Below are 23,595 nucleotides of genomic sequence, written 5' to 3' on the forward strand. Positions count from 1 at the left end.
ACAACTTGTTGCAAATAATATTGAGTAATTCTGGCAGGAAGCGGGCCTCAGTGCTGCATTTCTTTAGTTTTAAGAAGCTGTTCTACCTCCTTATTGTACCATGATACATACAACATCTCATCGTCAAAATCTATTTTCATAAATCCATTGTATTCACACAAAATCAGAGATGGGAACTCTTTTTTTATCCATTAAAATTTTGACAAGGTAAATAACAGAAAATGAAGAGCTGAGAATGCTAATTTAAAATGAGGTTACCTTTATTTCATTGTACCATGTGTACAACCCTTATCATCTGATAACAGCTTTAAAGGACAAACGTTGCCTATAAAGCTGAACTTGGGCGACAGAGTTGACTTTTCAGCCTTAATATTAGACATGGCGTTGTTTATCAAAAAAATGAAGCTCATTGCCCAGCTAGAGTTGTACAATGTGGTTCACAAAGCAAATCGAACTCCAACGTTCCTTTTCTCAAAAGGAACTAGTTCCTAAATACAGTTCCTTTGTTTCAAATAGTTCCGTTCGAATTCGGTTCAATGGAATCTTTCTCTTCACTGTGCTATTGTATTGTATTGCTTCATACAAACAAGCTGAAAGCACATTGTGTCTAGTTTTCGTCGTGGTAGAAGAATACCGGGCCTCAATACTTGTTCTATGAAAATGTGAAATGAAAACTTTTATAAAGGAAAGAGATGTCAAATGAAAAATCTTATAAAGGAAATATTTTTCATTTCATATTTTCATAGAACAAGAATCCAGCCCCAGGTAGTCACATGGTAGAATTAAGAAGGTAAAGTAATGCAATGATATGTTTACAATTTTTTTTTCAAAATTTTTCATTTGACAACATCCTATTGACAAAATGTGTATTTATGAATTCCGAAGTAAAAATGATTTTCTACGAAGTAAAATTTGACAAGGCAAATTACAGAAAATGCAGAGATGGGTACACTTATTTGAAATAACATTACCTTCTTCATTTTACCATGGGTTGTTGTATCGACACAGCTGTTGGGACAATGCACTGTCAAATTAATTTTGAAATTGAAAATTTTTATTGGAAAAATATTCAAATTTGTTGAATATTTTTATAACAACAACCTCCTAATGCCAACCTATAAAAAAACTTATGAAAATCAACTAATTTTTTAACAAAAAAAATTTTGACACACATTTTTGACATATCAATGTTCCCGAGAGTTTTCGCATCTACCCGTATTCCTCTAACATGGTTTTCATTAAAGACTGTTTACTATTCAGGGACACCCTTAAAAAGTTTTTTGAGTTTGAATTTTTATCATTCCACTTTTATTGCCTTAATTGTACACTTATTTTCCACAATAATCTTAGATGTTAAGAATTAAGCCTTCACCACCAATTCGGACAGCTCTTCGACACCCAGCACCTGTTCACAAATGAAGCCATATTTTCGACTACAGTTAATGTCATTCCATTTCTCATCGCCATGGAAACCGATGTGGACACAGCGTTCATTTAATTTCTTATAATTATTCGGTTCTCCTTTTTCCCAATTGGTATATCTGAAGACATCACCCTTGGAGATCCATATAAATTCACGGAACTCATCCAGATCATTGGCACCGATATACAAACGTGGTATGGGCTTCTTAAGGACTGTAGAAAAGAGAGAGGGAGAGAGGAAGAAGACATTTTTGTATGTTTTTTTTTTTTAAATTTGTAGTGTCATATTTTCCATACGTACAAGTTATACATATCGTGTGATACATAGACAACGTTTCAGTTGTAAAAAGACATGAGTAAAATTTATATGTACTTTTCCGATTATAGCGAGGCCGTTTTTCTGTGGAAAAATTTTATTTAAGCCAAAGTGTTATTTGTTTGTTGTGTGAAAATATATAAAATTCGAACTAAGTCAACCTAAAACTCCTTTGTTCATTTTCGATAAAGTCAGCCCATGGTAAAAATAAGAAGGTAAAGTAATTTCAAACACCCATCTCTGCATTTTCTGTAATTTATCTGGACAAATTTCACTGCATCGAAAACTAGTTCCCATCTCTGATTTGTGTATGTACAATAGATTTATAAATAAACATTTTGACAATGAGATGTTGTCAAATGAATAATTTTGAAAAAAATGTAAACATATGATTGCCTGACTTTACCTTCTTAATTCTACCATGGGTTTGACATATGTGCTGCATGGTAGAAGAATATAGGTAGACGCATCGACACAACTGCTGGGACAATGAACTGTCAAACCAATTTTGGAATTGAAAATGTTGAATGAAAAGTTATTAAAATTTGTAAAAATTTCTGAAAAACGCGAATTATAATAGCCTCCGAATGACGTAGTATAAGAAAACATATAAAATTCTACTTATATTTAAAAAAAAAACATTTAAATTTTTTTGACATATCAATGCTCCCAAGCGTTGTTGCAACTACCTGTATTTTTCTGCCATGTATGTGCTGTCACTTTCATTATCCATGTGTATTTCCGGGTGTATGTCAAAATTGCCATTTCACATGTGACTCATAGATCTTGTTATCACACACTTGCATAGGTCTTTTTTATTTTTTCCAAAACATATAATATTTTATGCAAGACTTTTTTCCGCAAATGTATTTTCTGTTCCAGAATTGCAAGAATTTAAAAATTTTTACTTCGATAACCAACCAATTTTCCTTTTATGATATCGAAAAAAAATGCAAAAATAGTAGATTCTTGCCGGTTGTGGAACAGAGCATATATTTTCCCACGAAAAATAGGGATCGCTGTGATCGAAAAAGTACATGCGTATCATGGTAGAAGAATACACTTGGAAACATTGATATGTCAACATTTTTAAAATGTTTTGTCAAAAATAAGTAGATTTTTATACGTTTTCTTATACGACGCAAATCGGATTTTGCATTTTTCATCGGATTTTGTTCCATAACTGCAAAAATCTAAAACTTTTTAATTCGATAACCGATTTTCCATTTATGATATCGAAAAGAATTCTAAAATTGGTAGATTCTTGCCGGTTGTGGAACAGATCATATATTTTTCCCACGAAAATAGGGATCGCTGTGATCGAAAAAGTACATGCGTACCATGGTAGAAGAATACGCTTGGGAACATTGAAATGTCAAAAATTTTAAAATGTTTTGTCAAAAATAAGTAGAATTTTGCATTTTTCAACAATTTTTTACAAATTTCAATAATTTTTTCATTCAACATTTTCAATTTTAAAATCTGTTTGACAGTTCATTGTAGCAGCAACTGTGTCGATGCAACTACCTGTATTCTTCTGCCATGATGCGTACTTTACTGATGTATTTCACAACTGAAATCTCGTCCATGTATCACACACTACGTGCAACTTCTACATATGGAAAATTTTGGCACTACATATGTCAAACGCATAACGTCTGATAGCACCTTTAACACTTACACAGAAAAGCTTCATTCAAAACGGTTTTCACATCATTGGCTTTTTCTTCGCTATCAATGGTCACCAGGCTCATTTTCTTTTTCTTACATTCCTCCAAGGCTTGCTGCCAGGTGTACTGGAAAGAAAAGTAAAAAAAATAATAATTCAGGATTATATGGAAACTTCTTCCCCTTACCTGATTCTTGGGTTCTATGAAATATTTATAAGTTCCGGTTTTGTAAACATTCGTTTCCGAATCTTCTTCCTCCGCCACGGCTCCATGCCACAGTAAAGCGTTAAGGATAAGGTAGGCCAGACAAGCGCTTGCTTTCATTGTGCTGTTCGAATAGTAACTGAACGATCGCTTAGAATACCCAGAATCACCAACATCCGCAGCAGTTTTTGCGGTTTGTTATATTTTTAAATATCACAATCTCTTCTTTTTCTTCCATTTCTTTGCTGTTGAAATGAAAAACCAATACAGTTACAATAGTTTTGCGAAATATCGTCACTTATGCTTGGACCATACGGAATAGTAATATTGAGTTGTGAATGAAACTGATAAGGTGTAAACTAGAAACTAGCCATTTTATACGAAATGAAATAAACCGAATATAAAGGCACGGTACATGAAAATCTGAGGCCAGGAAGTGTTAAGACACAGCTGGCAGATCAGGGTGTATAGACAAGTCTGAATTGTCAGTGGAGCCCTAAAACGAGCTAAAGAATCAGCGTTGTCTTTTTAGGCGGGATAAAAGATCAGTGTGATTTGTATCAATCCATGGTAGAATCAAGAAGGTAATCTCATGTTTATAATTTTTTTCAAAATTATTTATTTGACATTTCATTGTCAAAACATATATTAATAAATCACAGAAATCAGAGATGGGAAACTATTTTTTTTGCAGTGAAATTTGACAAGGTAAATTACAGAAAATGCAGAGATGGATATGCTGACTTTACGTTCTTAATTTTACCATGGTACAATCCTTTTTAAGGGTCAGCGTGGACTCATTGGACGAGTTAAAACGTCCGCGTGGTTTCTATAGATAAGATAAGTCATCAATAGGTGTCTATAGATCGAATAATGGTCTGCGTTTGTTTATAGGCGAAGTAGAAGAAAACAGGTAACCGCATCGACACAGCTGAAGTCATTGGCTGTCTTCTTTGAAAAAAGGAGTTTTAGGGTGACTTAGTTTGATTTTGGCCTTAGGCCTATGTATGGTAGAAGAATATAGGTAGACGCGTCGACACAGCTGCTGGGACAATGAACTGCCAAACCAATTTTGGAATTGAAAATGTTGAATGAAAAATTATTTAAATTTGTAAAATTTTTTGAAAAAACGCGAATTATAATAGCCCCCGAATGACGTATTATAAGAAAACATATAAAAATCTACTTATATTTGAAAAAAAAAACATTTAATTTTTTTTTTGACATATCAATGCTCCCAAGCGTTGATGCATCTACCTGTATTCTTCTGCCATGGGCCTATGTTCTTTTCGGAAGAATCCAACCGCTGACTTAAGGTGAGAGTACATAAAAGGCTTCTCTGACTGGCTTAAGTCATTGGCTGGCTTCTTCGTAGAGGAACAATGGTGCTTTAGGTTGACTTAGTTCGATTTTGGTCCTTCGTTCCTTTGTTCTTTTCCGAAAAAGCCAGACGATGATTTAAGCCATTCAAGAAAGCCTTTTATGTATTCTCACCTTTAAGCCTGTCAAAAAAGGCGTTTTATGTACAGGGTGAGATAAAAAACTGCAAACGCCATAATTTCTACTTTTTTTAAATCTCATTGAATGTAAGCAAACAAATGTCGGAAATAGCATCAAATTTTACAATAAGTTAAGATTTGTTCGAATTGGTCACCTTTGGCACGAATTATGACCTTCAAACGGCCAATGAAACCGTCACACTTAGCCCGAATGTTGTTCTGCGGTATTTTGGCCCCTTCCCGGCGAAGCGCTTGCTTGAGGTGATCAACTTATTTGTATTTTTTAGTGCCAACCTTGCTTTCCAAAAAAATACTCCAGACACAATAGTCCAGCGGATTGGTATCCGGAGATTTTGGTGGCCATTGAACGCTGGAAATGAAGCGATGAACCTCATTTAGTAAACATTCTTGGGTGACGCGTGCTGAGGAATGTCCAAGGTCTGCTGCCAAAAAGGTTTGCATGCCCAAGGCTTAAATACATCCTCCAGAATATTTTCGCGATAATATCCGCCATTATTCTGATTCCACGGTTGATTAATATGAGCGGAGAGCGACCATCGTCTGTTACGGCGGCCCACACCATCAAAATGGCCGGCGCTTGAGTTCTGGTAGCGGGCAAACCGAAGGTGCACATTTTCAGCTGACCTCTTTGGCAAGTAAACACGATCATTTTTGTTTCTTTACAAACTGCTGGACAACGAATGTTTTCTTATCGGAGACGGAGAAAACCAAATTCGGCAGTTCACCACTTTCGGCCAAGCGAAGAAACTCTTTAGCTCTTTTGAGACTATTTTTTTTTTCGCTTGCGGTGTAAGTTCTTGTACCTTTTGGAATTTCAATGACTTTACCCCGAGCTCATTTTTCAATATTTGCCGAATGAAAGATTGCGATATGTTCAGCTCTCGAGCCATTTTTCAGCCACAGCGACGCGGGTTTGGAACAAGTCGCTTCTTTACTTTTCGAACCATTTCTGCTGATATTGCTATTTTCTTCCGTTCACTTCCTTGACGTCGTCGGGCTACGCTACCTGTATCACGGTAACGGGCGATGGTACGAGACCCAAAATATTTATTCACATTTAAATGTTGGAGTGCTCTAACAATAGCCACTTGTGGTTTTCCAGCCAAATATAAAGAAATCACACTATCACGCTTGAATTCCATCGCGGATAAATTTTTTCTGGAAAAATTCTCACCAAAATGCATTTGTTCGCTTGTAAACAATATAATGAGCTATCACTGGAATAATTTTAACAGCTGTCATCCGAGTGGCTTAGAAATGACAGCACTCTGAAGTTGGTTGCAGTTGTTTCATCTCACCCGGTATATATTTTGGCAATATGTTTGCATGACTGTACCTTCTTGATTCCGCAATGGATTATCAAAGAATTCTAAAAACAATTAGGGATTTTCAAGAAAATGATAACATAGGGTGTTTAACACTTCGTTGTCTACAACTTTCACTTTCACTGTTTCCCTTGTGGGCGCACAAATGTCTAATGTTGAAACTGGCATAAACGTTACGATAAATCCAAGAACTTCTGTGTATGTGTTTGTATATTATTTATTATGAAATTGTTGATATGAATTAAGACTAAAGTACGTATTTAGTTTGTGAAATTTGTAGATAAGACTCCAAGAAATTCCAACTCGAAAGAGACCAGCTTATTGAATGAGTGCAAAACCACGAAGTATGTAGTTGGGTTTGTACGGAAATGAGAGTGTGTTTTTTTTTATTTTCCAAAAGATGAATGAATTAAAGAAGTGTTAAAACTAAAGCAAATGAAGAAATAACAAAACACTTTATTTGGATATGAATGGAGGAAGACTTTTGTTATTACATCAGGTCTCTGATTTTGGAACAGAAGCAAATCTTCAAAGTATGTCAAGGGTTATAATTATATTTTTTATTGTTATTGATGTTATTATTACCATTATTATTCATGAGTATTTTTCTCGAAAACGTGTTCTGATACCAGTGGTATCGGTTTACATATGTTTTCCATTTTTATTTCCATAATTGAATCCATTTTTTTACTTCGTTTTGCGGATGCGGCTGATCAAAATCATTGGTACGTTTACGTTACGTAGGTTACGACGTCCATTATTTACATACGATTTTCAAAAACAGCTCGAAAGAGAATTAAATTCTTTTGTTCTCCTGTTAATGTTATTATTATTATTATTATTATTATTATTATTATTATTATTATTATTATTATTATTATTATTATTATTATTATTAATGTTATTATTATTATTATTATTATTATTATTATTATTATTATTATTATTATTATTATTATTATTATTATTATTATTACTATTATTATTTTTATTATTATTATTATATTTATATTTATTGTTATTACTATCACTATAATTTACTATTATTTATAACTTTTTTCCCCGAAATTGTATTCTGATACCAATGAAATCGGTTTGCATATGTTTTCCATATTTATTTCCATAATTTAATCCATTTTTTGTCTACCTTTGCGAATGCGGCTTCATTAACATCATCCGTACGTTTACGTTACGTAGGCTACGTTGTCCAGTGTTTACATGTGTCTTTCAAACACAGTTGACCGTTATAAATGACAGAGAGCGACGAAAGAGAATGACATTGTTTTGTTCTTCTGTTAATGTTAATGTTTGTTACGTGCCACCTGCTTCGGCACTATGGTGTTGTGGCCGCTAGCTCAGGAGCCATGTTCAGGGGTTGGTTCCATCCCATACACCAATAGCCTTGGGGACGAACAATTAAACAATTAATGGATAAATACAAATTCTACATAACACAAACACTACGTACACCTGGAACAAAGGAGTTTGATATTGCCACTCCCACACTAGCCCGCCCAACCTTGACCCTGAGATCCTACATAACTGTCAATTTTATCAGGGCCCCGTATTCCACACCCACTCACCTCAGTACAATGTACACCAAATTCACTCTCTCATGAATGAACTAGACAATCATGATTACACAAACAATCATATTACGAACAATTTATTAATATATAAGATTTCCTTAAAATAGAACAAACAAGCTGAAATTTGAAACATTAACTATCAGGATCTCTTAGTCATTGTTTGAGGAGTTCATATATATCAGACCACCCTTCATTACTTCAGTCAACTAAATGTCACCAAATTTTGGACTTTCTAAGTTATGCAATTAGTACCTGCCTAAACGAGCTCTCTTAGGTGGTGAGGGACCCGCAAACTGGTCCACAATATTCAACGGAAACTCAAAAAAATCTTAATTATAACACTCAAAGTAATTTGGGGTAACCCTACACTCCAATTTACTCATAAAATTTAGAATAGTTAATGTCCCTCACAAAAACAAGAACATTTATGCTGGACACAAAAAAAAACAATAATAATATGCTTAGACAACACACTTAACCTAAATATCTTATCTTAATTAAAAATTTGAATATTTGATTAGTTCTTTCTCTTAATTTATATGAATTTTTCTGCCTTTTGCTTTTTTTTTTAATAAATTTTCTTAATGGAATTTCTCCCTTTTTCTGTTGCAGGATTTCCCTCCTGGTTCTGGTTTTTATTTTATGCCAGTGGTTGTATCAAACAAGCGGTAAGTTTAATAAATAACTTTGTTACCTGGCTTTTTGCATTCTTTAGTACAACCTGCTTTGTTCTTTTCCAGGATCACTCTTCCGCGACCTCGTCCACCAGGATAAAGCAGAACCCGGATATCATGGATCAAGGGAATTGGTGTTATGGAGGCGGTCGCTGGGGCCTCAATTTTGCGTTGTGGTGGTTGCTGTGGCCGTCAAAGATGGGCTGACCTCTCCGCTTTTGTTCGCCGAGGAGGCCAGTTGATACCCTCGAGAAATTTAAATTATTTTGGCGAAACACTGAAAGACATAAAAGCACACAACACAAAAACACTCATATATCTACACAATTATAATTCATACAAGGATCACTTACAATCAATTACTAACGCCTTCACCATAAATAATAAAATAAATATCGAGGCTTTTATTGCCTTAAAAAAAGTAACTTTTATTTTGAAATTTGGCAGGTTTTAATTTTTTTTACTTTTATGACCACTATTTTACTGTCGCACCACTTGAATCATAAGGGCGCGTTTTCCTTTTTCCCCCTTTTATACCTACGGGAATGACGCGGCATTTTTCCGCTTTTCGGCTTTTCCTTAATTTCTCCTGACATTTACCTTCTTTATGATACCGACCTAACGAGCCCTTACAATATCGCAGGTTGTATTTTCGATTAATTTATCTGCCAAATAATCGATCCAAATACAACACTGGCAGTGGTGGCAATTCTAATTACCATTGGGACAGAACATTTCCGCTTCATTTTTTAAACACGGGTTGCTGCGGTTTGCACGTCGCGGATGTTAGCTAAAAAAAACATCAATTAAAAATTAAATAGTGCCCACCACGCAACAAAACTTCACCGTTTCTAGGCATCTGCAAAAGAAACGGTGATGTGCGTTTGGTTTCGCCATCGTTTCGTTCGTTAGAATTACCTAAAGTGATAGTGATTTCAGTGTGATAGCAAGACCCATATCCAAGTATTCAGAAATCCCATTTCTGCAAAAAAAAAAAAATCTGTCGATCCTTCGCCCTCGGACATTGTACCGCATTTTCCTGAAGGTAAGCATTCTTATTTGATTGTAGGCTCATAGTTAATTTCATGTTTTCCTATTTTTTTAGGTACTCTCGCTTGAATTTGTCAATGAATGCTTGGCGAATACATGGTTTTTTTGCATGTGTGTGTGTGTGTTTGTGTTCGTTCATCGCAAAAACCAAACCAACGGTAGTTCAGCGGAATGCGGTTTTATGGTGGCGGTTTGCACACACACATGAGAACACATTTCATTGAGGCGTCATTTAAATGACATTGAAAAGCAAACAGAACAAAAAGAAAACGTGTATGAAGAGTCGGTATGGTGTTAACTTGCTGCATGGCGTGGATGGCAGCGCTGCCGCTGTTGCCATTCCGTTTACATCGATCGACAAGCAGATCGTTTCGCTCTGCTTTTGTTCAGCCACATGCACGCGCAGGTATATTACGTTCCTTAAACTGATAATAGCTCTTACCCTTTATTCACTTATATTTCAATATTAATTATATTATTATTTTTTCAGGCCATGCTTGGTACTTTATAAACAGACAAATTCGTGAAATTTTGTGTATAAATAAAGTGAATTTAACCAATATTCTTCGACACTAGTGAAAGGAGGCTGAAATTATACAGGCTGAACAACATAACTTGACGTTGATGTCTACAGTAATTTGGAGGAAATATTTAGCATCTCAGGTATGTCATACTTTTTTTTATGAGTTTATTGTGTGTACCATCTCAGTGAAAATTTAAATTGTTTTGTATTTTCCGAAAAAAATCGTTATCAACACAATATTAAAGAAATATTGTACCTCACACACTTAAAATTTTTTTATGTCGTGCAATTTCTAGACTTTGTATAATAATAGGATTCTGAATTTGTGCAAGAAGAATCTTCACGTTTCCAAAGAGACTTCTGGAATATATTATTTCTCTGAAAAAATTAGTATTGACATGAACTACCTGGGGTAGAGCGAATATGAATCACATGTCCCCATATATTTTACCTGCGTAATCACAAAACAATTGCCGATGAAAAAATAATATAAATTTTGTGATAATTCATCTCATATTGAAAGTAAATACTTTTTCGATTGCTATCCCCCAGGGTGCAATGTGTAGGTAAAAGAAAAGTGTTGCATCTAATTAAAAAAAAATTCTACGGAATAATAATGAATAATTTGAATAATTACGGAAAATAATTGAATATTTGCGGACAACCATTTCTTCACATGATGGAGAAAATTAAAAAAATTGTTTGTGGGTTACATTGGACATTCAAATCTAATTGTCTACGCTTTGATTTAGAGGTCTATTATATTACATTTTTTTTTGTATTTGCTGATCTATTAGCGCCGGTTATGGAATCCTTCCCAATTGATGATAAAAAATGGTAGAAAAAATATGAGGGTAAAATGATGATGATTGAAACCCTGTAGATTGAATCCCTGTTTCATTTAGAATAGACATGTCTTAGTCCCAACGTGGGGAACTCCCACGCCCTGATTTTATGTCTCAAAAGCCGGGCTAATCTAAATCGTCTATAATTGGATTACAATAGTGAATTATAACAAATATTTTAATATTCCTAGATAACTACATTTCATAATTTCGACATAATTTCCTAAAACCAGGATTGCCTTATATATATTTTCCACTAAATTCATTCCGCTTCAATGTTTACGCAAAACATTCACAAATGACACAATAAGCACGTATATAAAAACTCAACGCAACACAGATAATCTAATATTGCACTAAAGTATTTTTTTTTTACAGCTTACAGTACATTTGCTCACATTATTGAATACATATATAAACAAAAGAACATCGTGTATAAACAAAATTATTGCATCATAGATTAACTCTGCTTAATCTAGTATTGCACATAAATTATCTTATCACAGCTTGTTATACTTTTGTTTATATTTTTATATCCTTTGCGTGGAAATTACCAAGTGGTTTTCCTTGGAGCGTTTCTAGCTCATACATATTATTGCCCACTGGTTTTACTACCCTACATTTCAGGAATTTCTTGCAGAACTTCGCATTGATATTATTTTTGAAGTCTGAAAGGGTATGATTTCTCCTATACACTTCCTGTCCCGGTAGAAACTTGACAATACGTGCTCGTTGGTTGTACCTTTTCGCACTAGATATATAAGCTTGGTGTGTGTTTTCTTTTATTCTCTCTCGCATTAATTCTAATTTATCTGATCGATTTATTTGATCAATTTGGTGATCAGTCAGGGATTGGAGTTTTTTTGCCAGTTTGTAATCGGTTCCACTAGTGAACATGTTATAACCAAATAATGCGAAAAAAGGATTGGTTCCAGTTGCTGAATGTACTGAGGTTCTCAATGCTTGTTCGATTTCCGCTAAATAAAGATCCCAATCCCGGTGATCGTTTTCAACATACGTTCGTATGGCGGCTAATACTGACTGATTTACTCGCTCTGATGCGTTAGATTGCGGAGAGTAATAGGCTGTGGTGATGTGGGTGATTTTGTAATCTTTTATCATATCCGCGAAAACTTTTGAGGCGAACTGTTTTCCGTTGTCGCTGTGTATGATCTCGGGTACCCCGAATGTATGGAAGACTTGATTTTCCAGAAATTTTACCACGTTATATGCAGTGGCTTCTCTCATCGCGTGTAGGAATGTGAATTTCGTAAAATGATCGACTACTATAAAGATGTAGGAATTGCCTTGTTTTGATCTGGGATACTTTCCCAGAAAATCTATATACAACTTCTGGAAAGGTCTCTCAGTTATAACTTCGTTGCCTATCGTAGGGTTCATACGCTGATTTGCCGATTTCGTTTCTTTACACGTTGTACAATTTTGTATGAATTGTCGTACCTGCGATGACATTTTTGGCCAATAAAAATAAGTTTTTAATCGTTTTAAGGTTTTCGTTATACCATCGTGGACCGAGCTACCGTAAATGTGTGCTTTCTCAATCAGAACATATGTTATGTCCTGAGGTATCCACAGTTTCCACTCAAATTCCATCATTTCTTGCTCAAAATTTTTGGTTCGAACATAGATTTTATCATTGTCGATTTTTAAATCCGGCAAACGATCTTGGTTTTGTTGTATGGTGTTGCGCAACTCGACATATTCTTCACTTTCAAATGCCGTAGTTTCGAAATCCAATATATTATCGTCACACAATTCCTCTACAATGACATCAGACTCAACCGACATTCGAGACAGTGTGTCCGCTACAACATTTTCCGATCCTTTCCGATGTTCAATTGAAAAATCGTACGCCTGAAGTTGAAGTGACCATCTCGCCAGTCTTCCACTTAAATCTTTTAAGGACATCAGCCACTTAAGACTGGCATGATCCGTGATGATTGTGAACTTCATAAGCTCGACGTACGGACGGAACCTTTTTACCGCTAAAACTGCGGCCAAACATTCCTTTTCTGTGACGGAGTAATTCTTCTGGGCGGAATTCAGTTTTTGGGAATAAAAAGCGATAGGGTTCTCTCCGCCAAATTCATTCTTTTGGAAAAGTACTGCTCCTATTCCATATTCCGAGGCGTCGCATTGAATAAAGAACTCTCTATTAAAGTCAGGGTGCCTGAGAACCGGTGCGGATGTGAGAGCATATTTTAGAGATTGGAAAGATTGCATCGCTTCCGGAGTCATTACGAATTTTTTTCCTTTTTTTAAAGTATCTGTTAGGGCGGAAGATATGGATGCAAAATCTTTTATAAATCTCCGGTACCAACCGGCAGTACCGAGAAAACTTCGCACTTCCCTCGGCGATTTTGGTGGCGGTATCCTCTGGATAGCGCTCACCTTTTCTGGATCAGTCTTCAACATCCCGCTACCAATTATGAATCCAAGGTATTTCAACTCTCGAAAACAGAATAACGACTTTTTGAGTCCAATCGTTAGATTCGCTCTTTGCAGGCATTCAGCTACTTCTTCCAAAATTCTGACATGGTTCTCAAAATCATCAGCTATAATCAGGAGATCATCCAGATATATGAAAACATTGGATTTTAGTCGTCCTGGGATGACCTTATCCATCAACCTGCATAATCTTTGCGCCGCATTGCAAAGCCCAAACGGCATGACCCTGAATTGATATAGTGGTCGACCTGGTACTGTAAAGGCGGTATATGGCTTCGCTTCTTCTTCCAACTCAATCTGCCAGAAGGCATACTTCAGGTCGACACTACTGATAAAATGGGTTTGATCAATTCGGCTTAATATTCCATCGATATTCTGTAATGGATATGCATCCTTCACCGTTAGGGCATTTAGTTTCCTCGCATCGAGGCAGAAACGATTCTTGTTCGGTTTTCGCACGACGGTAGTACGATTACTCCATGGCGAATCACTCTCCTCAATAACTTTCAGAGCGAGCATTTTATCTATTTCATTATATACGATTTCCTGTACGGCCGGCGATAAAGGATAATGTCTATCCTTGACAGGATTCGCATTCCCTACTAACTTAATTGCATGTTTCTCTAATTTCGTACAACCCAGTCCATTTTTTTCAAACGTTGGGAACTTATTTATTATTTCTTCTAGGCGTCTACGTTGTTCCCCTGTTAGTTGGTGCATATTCTTATTTTCGTTGGTCGAGGTTCCACGCATCTGCTCTTGTAAGTCCACGGTTATCTCGTCTATGGGAAATATTTCTGGGGCAATATTAAATAATTTCCAGAAATCTGCTCCTAGATAAAGATCTTGTTCTAGATCTGGGCATAGATAGAAACGCATTTTTAAGAATTGTTGTTGATATTCTACCTCTACCTCTATTTTGCCCACTATGCGATGAGTTTTCCCTGACGCCGTACTTACATTCGTGTCCTGTGGATCAACAATAATGTTTAATTCCTCAACTATTTCTCGGCAATGCTTCCCTAGTATTGAAACCGTAGCCCCAGAATCTAATAGACCCTTTATCTCTTTCCCTTCGATTTTAATGCTAGCGTATGGTCTAGGATCCGTTCTATATTTGCACCGGATGACGGCTTCGGATATCAATTTTTTTAATTCTTTATTTTCTTTATGTCGTTGCCTCAATTTCATTATCCTCATTCTACTTTTCATATTTTTATTTACCCCTATGGATATTGATTCGGAATTATTGCGAGATTCATCTTCCTGAAAAATTTCTGCTCTTTTGTTTTTATAATGTCTCTGCCTGAACTCAATTGGAAGATAATGCCGAATTTGGGAATAGTTATTTACGTTGGTATCTACTAATTCTACGGTGGGTTCGCCGCAGCGGGTTGTTCGGAAGAACGATGGTTCCCCGCTAGAACCACGTTCTTTCTCACGTTTCCCGCTTTGCAATTTCCACATTTGGGTGTTATGGTATTTTGCCTTCCACACTTAAAACAAAATAGTCCTCTTTGGGACGACGGACAATCCCTAAATCCATGACCCGCTATTTGGCAATTCCAACAAACAATTTGGTTTAGGGCCGAAACATCTACTAACTCTTCCGGTTCTACCAAATTCGGATATCCTATTTCTTCTTCTTGCATGGCGTGTACACGTATGGGTCTGTTTATGTTTGGTGGAGGAGCTTGAGATAATTGGTCGCGTCGAAAAAATGTCCTCTCAATTTCCAAACACTCCACTCTTAGCTGCTCTAATGACGACACGGGCATCGAGTACACAATACTCGATAGATTCTTTCTCAAATTTTTCTTAACCAAAGAAATAATCTCGTATTCTGAGACTGGCCTTTCCAGTTTCGATCTCATTAGATTTATTTCATGAAAGAAAGCATCAATGGACTCGGTTGCCCCCTGTTTCCTTTCTAACAGATCCCGCATCGATTCAAATGTTGTCCGCCTTGTCTTGAATCTTTCATTTAACCCATGCTTTAAGGAGTCCCAATCGTTAATGTTGTTTGACCTCTGTTGGAGCCAGAACCATTCATAGGCTGGACCAGACACCAAAATATGGAATTCATTTAAAATGTCTTCCCAAGCTAGTTTGTAATGTTGTTGAAAGTATTCCAGCCGGTAGATAAAATCTTCCACCGACAGACTGTTTGGTTTCCCTGAAAAATTTAATCCAAAACGTTCAACTTTTATTCCATGAATGCCTGTACTAATCACGGATGGAATCACAGTGCTTCTGCGATTACCATTATTAACATTATCTCTATGTTGTGTAGGGAACTCATCTGTAGGGTTTCCCGGGGGGTTCGGTAAGGTAGTTGGTATTGTTGGCTGATTTTGGACATTTATCGATAACCTGCTGACATTATCGCTCAATCGGTTTATCACCGAGTGAATTTTATCCATTTCTTTGGCAACACTTTCTTCCACCCACGATCTCAAATACCCTCGGGCGTCATTCATACTTTCGCGTACCATACTCCTAATTACATTGTTTACATCGCCTTGCTGATTACTTGGAGTAGGCGTTGGAGGTAAATTCGATGGTACCCTAGCACTCTTACTGGTACTCGGTTGAGTGTTGTTAATGGATCCGGACAAATCCCTTATTGTTGTATCCCTAATACCATTGGATTGCTCCATGTTTGAGACTACTTTTTTCTTTTTGTTATTAGGTTTGGGTGATTGTATAGAAATCCTGCTCGTGTCGAAAGCTAGTGTTCCATTGCGTTTACTTCTTCTTTTTCCCGCCGTATAATCACTCATCAGACTTCAACTCGTTTACCCAATTAATTTTATTAAAAATCAATTATATATTAATAGCTGTGGGTTTACTTTTTTTGTTGTGCCGAAATTTAGATTGCCACAATTTCAGATAATAAAAGAAGGGGTGTATAACTTAATGATTTAAAAATAACTAATTTAGAAAAGTTTTTTAAAAACAAAATATATAAATACCAAAAAAAATTGAACAATAGTAATTAATAACATAGAATATAATTAAACATATAAGTGTACTAAACATATAATTAAAACACACTAATAAGCAGAACAAATAAAAAAAATAAATAATTAAATCAAATAAAAATAAGAAAATAGTACATAAAACTAAAATAATAATCAAAATAAGTTAAGGACAAAAACCATAAACAAAAACATTCAAACACAAGACAATATCAATAGTTAATAGTGATTTAAACAATGACGATGAGAGTTCGTTTGGTGTTTTTTTTTTTTTTTCAATTGCTTTTGAGGTTGAGTGTGTGGACTTATTTCATTATGTTATAAGAAATCCTATCACGCATTATAAGTGTCCTTTTACGGTTGTTCTGGTGTACTGCTAGACTGGACTTTACATATTCATTTATTTGTTTTGTTTCAAAGACAAACATTTAGAGATGACCACCACGGCAGTTTTCCCATCATAAGAGAATACGGATCTCGTGAAGGAGGTTAAATTTTCTTTCATACAATACAGTTTGCGAAAACTTCTTCACGAACGCTATTGTACTTTTCCTCTCTTATGCCATCTCGAATTGACGACTTCGAAACAATAAATACCAAAAATTACATAAAAACATAAATTTGAGGGTAACACCACGGCAATTTTCGAAAGAAAATAACGAAAAAGATCTCGTGAACAAGTACTTCCGTACAATGCACATTGAGATGCTTCACCTCAAGCTTTGCACGTTTCCCTTATGTTATACCCTACGTCTATTTTTTCTACTTTAAAATAAAACATACAGAAACACTAAAAAAAACAGGTCATAAAACACAATACATTCATTGTTACATTGAACTAACAAGATTATTGCACCTGACCCTTGTAGTTGGAACGAAAATCCTAATTTTCTAAAAAACCTCATCTACTATTGCACGTTTATCACAAATTTTAAAGAATTAAAGCTGCGTCTGCAACATGAGATAATCGTTGTAAGAAAATGTGATTTTCGCTTATGCCTATTTGAACCCTATAGTTTATTGCACTGTGCTAAGCTGTTATTGCACTGAATTTAAGACATTATAGCTTTCGATTGGGCGCCATATTGTTACGTGCCACCTGCTTCGGCACTATGGTGTTGTGGCCGCTAGCTCAGGAGCCATGTTCAGGGGTTGGTTCCATCCCATACACCAATAGCCTTGGGGACGAACAATTAAACAATTAATGGATAAATACAAATTCTACATAACACAAACACTACGTACACCTGGAACAAAGGAGTTTGATATTGCCACTCCCACACTAGCCCGCCCAACCTTGACCCTGAGATCCTACATAACTGTCAATTTTATCAGGGCCCCGTATTCCACACCCACTCACCTCAGTACAATGTACACCAAATTCACTCTCTCATGAATGAACTAGACAATCATGATTACACAAACAATCATATTACGAACAATTTATTAATATATAAGATTTCCTTAAAATAGAACAAACAAGCTGAAATTTGAAACATTAACTATCAGGATCTCTTAGTCATTGTTTGAGGAGTTCATATATATCAGACCACCCTTCATTACTTCAGTCAACTAAATGTCACCAAATTTTGGACTTTCTAAGTTATGCAATTAGTACCTGCCTAAACGAGCTCTCTTAGGTGGTGAGGGACCCGCAAACTGGTCCACAATATTCAACGGAAACTCAAAAAAATCTTAATTATAACACTCAAAGTAATTTGGGGTAACCCTACACTCCAATTTACTCATAAAATTTAGAATAGTTAATGTCCCTCACAAAAACAAGAACATTTATGCTGGACACAAAAAAAAACAATAATAATATGCTTAGACAACACACTTAACCTAAATATCTTATCTTAATTAAAAATTTGAATATTTGATTAGTTCTTTCTCTTAATTTATATGAATTTTTCTGCCTTTTGCTTTTTTTTTTTAATAAATTTTCTTAATGGAATTTCTCCCTTTTTCTGTTGCAGGATTTCCCTCCTGGTTCTGGTTTTTATTTTATGCCAGTGGTTGTATCAAACAAGCGGTAAGTTTAATAAATAACTTTGTTACCTGGCTTTTTGCATTCTTTAGTACAACCTGCTTTGTTCTTTTCCAGGATCACTCTTCCGCGACCTCGTCCACCAGGATAAAGCAGAACCCGGATATCATGGATCAAGGGAATTGGTGTTATGGAGGCGGTCGCTGGGGCCTCAATTTTGCGTTGTGGTGGTTGCTGTGGCCGTCAAAGATGGGCTGACCTCTCCGCTTTTGTTCGCCGAGGAGGCCAGTTGATACCCTCGAGAAATTTAAATTATTTTGGCGAAACACTGAAAGACATAAAAGCACACAACACAAAAACACTCATATATCTACACAATTATAATTCATACAAGGATCACTTACAATCAATTACTAACGCCTTCACCATAAATAATAAAATAAATATCGAGGCTTTTATTGCCTTAAAAAAAGTAACTTTTATTTTGAAATTTGGCAGGTTTTAATTTTTTTTACTTTTATGACCACTATTTTACTGTCGCACCACTTGAATCATAAGGGCGCGTTTTCCTTTTTCCCCCTTTTATACCTACGGGAATGACGCGGCATTTTTCCGCTTTTCGGCTTTTCCTTAATTTCTCCTGACATTTACCTTCTTTATGATACCGACCTAACGAGCCCTTACAATATCGCAGGTTGTATTTTCGATTAATTTATCTGCCAAATAATCGATCCAAATACAACACTGGCAGTGGTGGCAATTCTAATTACCATTGGGACAGAACATTTCCGCTTCATTTTTTAAACACGGGTTGCTGCGGTTTGCACGTCGCGGATGTTAGCTAAAAAAAACATCAATTAAAAATTAAATAGTGCCCACCACGCAACATGTTATTATTATTATTATTATCATTATTATTAGTATTAGTATTATTATTATTTTTTATATTTTTATTATTATTATTATTATTACTATTATTATTATTATTATTATTATTATTATTATTATTATTATTATTATTATTATTATTATTATTATTATTATTATTATTATTATTATTATTATTATTATTATTGTTATTATTATTATTATTATTATTATTATTATTATTATTATTATTATTATTATTATTATTATTATTATTATTATTATTATATTTACTATTATTATTATTATTATTTATGAGTATTTTCCTCGAAAACGTGTTCTGATACCAATGAAATCGGTTTGCATATGTTTTTCATATTTATTTCCATTATTTAATCCATTTTTTGTCTACCTTTGTGAATGCGGCTTGATCAACATCATCCGTACGTTTACGTTACGTAGGCCACGTCGTGCACTGTTTACATGTATCTTTCAAACACAGCTGACCGTTATAAAAGACAGAGAGTGACAAAAGAGAATTAAATTGTTTAAGGTCATCCTTTAAATACAACGTATGGCGAATGACAGAAATTTACAATTTAAGATATTTTCATACTTTTAAAGAAAGAAATGAGGGGAATTGTAAACATTTGTTTAGAAGAAAATAATATTGGTGTCTATGAACAATTGAATGACGTATTTTATTTAAATTGTGAAAAAATACAAAAAATAGATTTTTTGAGAATATTTTTAAAGAAAGAAAAAAAAAACGGATCAAGTCAAAAGTGGAATACTAAAGATTTGTTTGAGCTGGTAGCAAACTTTTCTTTTGTCCGAAATGTTGAATTCATGGTAAAATTAAAAAGGTAAAGTCATTTTCAAATACGACTATCCATCTCGGAATATTCTGAAATTTTCCTTGTAAAATTTCACTGAATAAAAAACAGGTTCCCATCTCTGATTTCTGTGTATAAAATGGATTTATAAATAAAAATTTTGACAATGAGATGTTGTTGATTTATGGTGGAACTAGAACGATGATGTTACAATTTTTAATTTTGCCAAAATACTTTAGGGTGAAACCGATCAAAACTTAAATCGCTACTTCGGCATGAATATACAACATAGTTGCCATTTTCAGCTGAACTAGATGTGAAAAATACAACACTGTTGTCAGCTATATATGGAAACGGTGTTATATTTCACGTCAAAGTCACGATTTAAGCTTTGATCTGTTTAAGCCTTTAATATTTCAAATGACTGAAAAGCCAGACAATTTTTTCTTTTATGGACAGGATATTTGATAAATTTTTTCTGAAATTCATTGGCCCTTGAAAGATTGTGGTAATTCTCTCCTCTCAGACAGCTTTGGGATAGTTTTAACAAAAATACCCAAAAACTTGAATTGTTTTCGAAGATCAAATTTTCATTTTTATACCTTGTATCTATAATTGGTCTGTTCCAGAACTGCAAAAATGTAAAAATTTTTAGCACAATAACCGATTCTTGAAGGTTTTCAAACAGAGCAAATTTCAACTACTTGATGCCACCTTCTCCGTACATTCAATTGTTCTGTTCCAGAACCTTTAAGAATCTACTAATTTTGCATTTTTTTTTCGATATCGTAAAGGGAAAATCAGTTATCGTTGTAAAAATTTTTACATTCTTTCAGTTCTAGAACAGACCAAATATTTGCTGGATTCCCTTGATTCTGCTCATGGTAGAAGAATGCAGGTAGATGCATCAACGCTTTGGAACATTGTTTTTTATATATTTTTTTATATGTTTTTTTATACAACGTTAATCGGAGATTTTTATAATATGAATTTTTCAAAATTTTTTACAAATTTGAATAATTTTTCATTCAAAATTTTCATTTTTGAAATTGGTTTGACAGTTTATTGTCCCAGGAGCTGTTTCGATGCGACTACCTATATTCTTCTACCATGATTCTACCTAACCTGTACATTTGCATAAAAAAAAAACAAAAAATAACATTAATCTCTGTAATATAGAGTAATATTAATTACAGCCAATGTGGAAATATCCCAGACTTAGGCAATCAACAAATTGTAAATCAGAAAAAATAATTGTAAAATATTTAAGTACAACTTATTGTACGTTGTCCATTGTCTAAGACATTTTCGTAAATGTTTACTTTTCTCCTCTATTGTTTCTCCATTTAAATGAACACAAAAGACGCAAGAGAACCCTTGAAATAAATCCCCTCAATGTAAAGCAACACAATGACAACAAAATCGATAACAAATAATCGACTTTGCGATTTTCACCATAGCCGCAAGTCGATTTACATATCCCTCGTTCGCCAATTCTCTCTCTCTCTCTCTTTCAATCCCCCCAAAAAAAAAGATATTCAAAAATGCTCACAAAGACAAAATGCTCATTCTCAAATTTCTCATGGTGGAAGAAACAACGGTTAGCGCGTGTGAAAAGCAAAACAAAAAAATATAAATAATTTTAAATATATGTAAAAACCAATAAATATATACATAAATAAAAATCATTTCGTACGATTTAATATTAACAAACAAACGAAGTGTGTGCGTGCGTGTTTGCTTGCTTAATGTAAAAATTGCTGTTGCAAAGTTTGATTTGTTTGTTTTTGTTCAAAAAGGCCAAAGAGAAGAACCACCTACCTCTCTTACTCCCCCACACAAAATAATTGAAAAAATTCGATGAAATAACAACAAATGAAGCAAAATCATAGAGGAAAAAAACAAAAATAAACAAATTCAAATGAATTATCAGTGGAATTCAAGTGTATGGAAATCAGTTTAAAGGTGTTGTTATCAAATTGAAAAAAGCAACAACAATAACAGCAATAATAAAACAAGTGCAAAAATTCAAACAAAATATACACAAAACGAAAAACACCCTCTAAATTTGAAAAAAAAAAAATAAAATCAAAAGAAGAAGCAGCATTGGCAGTGGTAAATTCAAGCAAAAGGGGGTTGTTTTTGTGAAAACAAAAAAAAAAATTGTGTGGTGTTTAGTTTGTTGGTGTTGTTTTTTTGTGTGTCAGTCTCAAACTAGCCTGCCTGCCTGCCTGTCTGTCAGTCCATAACATAAAGTGGAATAATTGAGTCAGCCAGCCAGTGGATACCCAGAGTCTGATATCATCGTCGAAATTTTTGTGACAGAGTTTGCTCCCCCATCCGACCACATTTTGTTTATTTCCTGGTGAATACAGTGGGCCATGCGTGAACTCGGTTCAAAAATGGCCGAGCTTAAATTCGAGGCTCCTCTGGCAAAAATGGATGAAACCGATGATTGGGCCGGTTGCGATTTCATTTCCAATCAGAACACCATCAATGACTCATTGAATTTGAATCTCAAGGATCCAATGATTGCCCAGGAGAATAAAATCCGTTTGTTGGAGGAGGCCGTTAGGGATGCACATGTCAGCAAAAATGGTGGAGGCTATCCAACGGCCGCCGTTGGCAATGGTACAATTAGTCCCAATTGCAATACCATGCTAAGCAATGAAATGACCACAGCATTGGATGCGGCCATGGATTCGAAGAGTCTGGTGGATGCCACCGACAATTTCAGTGAGGCATTCGGCGGTAGCCTCGAAGATTTGGTCAATACATTCGATGAGAAAATCACCAAATGTTTTGGCAATTTCGAGGAAAATGTGGAGGCGCTGGCGCCCGTACAAGTACGCAGTCAGGATGAGATCATGAATGAATGCCAGTAAGTAAAATAAAAATTATAATAAATTAATTTGTTGTAAGGGTAATTTGTTGTAATTGTTTTATAACACATAGGTAAATTTATCTCCACTTGGTTGTTGGCTGGTGTTGAAACTAGACCTGTTTGGGTTTGCCATCATCACCATCCCCACCAACCTCATTGTTCGGGTATTATTTAACGCACTTGACTTTATTTCCCTTTTATAGAGAGTCAGTCCTCCCCTCGGCTCCGTAGATTTTTTAAAGGATAACAATTCCAAATGAGAGCCATATTTATTTTTGGCGCATGCGTTTCATTGCAGGATTTTCACATAATGTCCTGTGGAAACGTAAACTATCCAAGAGAAGATAATCCAATATTTATTTGTATGTGTTGGGGGGGTCAATTATGACTCTCTCTCTCTCCTCCCCGGCAAATTGGGTAAAGGAAAACC

General features: G+C 34.9%; 2 protein-coding genes and 3 long non-coding RNA genes across 6 annotated transcripts in view; 2 read left to right on the forward strand and 3 right to left on the reverse strand.

Moving 5' to 3' along the window:
• Positions 1 to 1,280: 1,280 nt before the first annotated feature.
• Positions 1,281 to 3,791, reverse strand: LOC131803198 (lectin subunit alpha-like). Its single transcript, XM_059124290.1, has 3 exons — positions 3,595 to 3,791; positions 3,420 to 3,534; positions 1,281 to 1,635 (listed from the first exon to the last, which is right to left on the reverse strand). The coding sequence occupies exons 1-3, from the start codon at positions 3,730 to 3,732 to the stop codon at positions 1,361 to 1,363; spliced, it is 528 nt and encodes a 175-aa protein (XP_058980273.1). The 5' UTR covers positions 3,733 to 3,791; the 3' UTR covers positions 1,281 to 1,360.
• A 4,304-nt stretch (positions 3,792 to 8,095) lies between these two features.
• LOC131803196 (uncharacterized) lies at positions 8,096 to 10,431 on the reverse strand. Its single transcript, XR_009342498.1, has 2 exons — positions 9,074 to 10,431; positions 8,096 to 8,997 (listed from the first exon to the last, which is right to left on the reverse strand). It is a non-coding gene; the product is annotated as an uncharacterized LOC131803196 (long non-coding RNA).
• LOC105261879 (uncharacterized) lies at positions 8,621 to 9,145 on the forward strand. The gene is made up of 2 exons (XR_891568.3): positions 8,621 to 8,714; positions 8,787 to 9,145. It is a non-coding gene; the product is annotated as an uncharacterized LOC105261879 (long non-coding RNA).
• A 7,572-nt stretch (positions 10,432 to 18,003) lies between the features above and the next one.
• On the reverse strand, positions 18,004 to 19,463 carry LOC131803195 (uncharacterized). Its single transcript, XR_009342497.1, has 2 exons — positions 18,983 to 19,463; positions 18,004 to 18,906 (listed from the first exon to the last, which is right to left on the reverse strand). It is a non-coding gene; the product is annotated as an uncharacterized LOC131803195 (long non-coding RNA).
• A 2,390-nt stretch (positions 19,464 to 21,853) lies between these two features.
• Positions 21,854 to 23,595, forward strand: part of LOC131803197 (fasciculation and elongation protein zeta-2-like) — a 64,793-nt gene continuing 63,051 nt past the window's right edge. The window contains exon 1 of one of the 2 annotated variants that reach the window (XM_059124288.1): positions 21,854 to 23,162. In XM_059124288.1, the coding sequence (XP_058980271.1) occupies positions 22,663 to 23,162 (500 nt within the window). In that variant the 5' untranslated portion in view covers positions 21,854 to 22,662. The remainder of the gene's footprint in view (positions 23,163 to 23,595) is intronic. The other variant, XM_059124289.1, reaches the window with a different exon arrangement.

The sequence above is a fragment of the Musca domestica genome, unplaced genomic scaffold (assembly GCF_030504385.1).
Source record: "Musca domestica strain aabys unplaced genomic scaffold, Musca_domestica.polishedcontigs.V.1.1 274, whole genome shotgun sequence".
NCBI classification, from domain to species: domain Eukaryota; kingdom Metazoa; phylum Arthropoda; class Insecta; order Diptera; family Muscidae; genus Musca; species Musca domestica.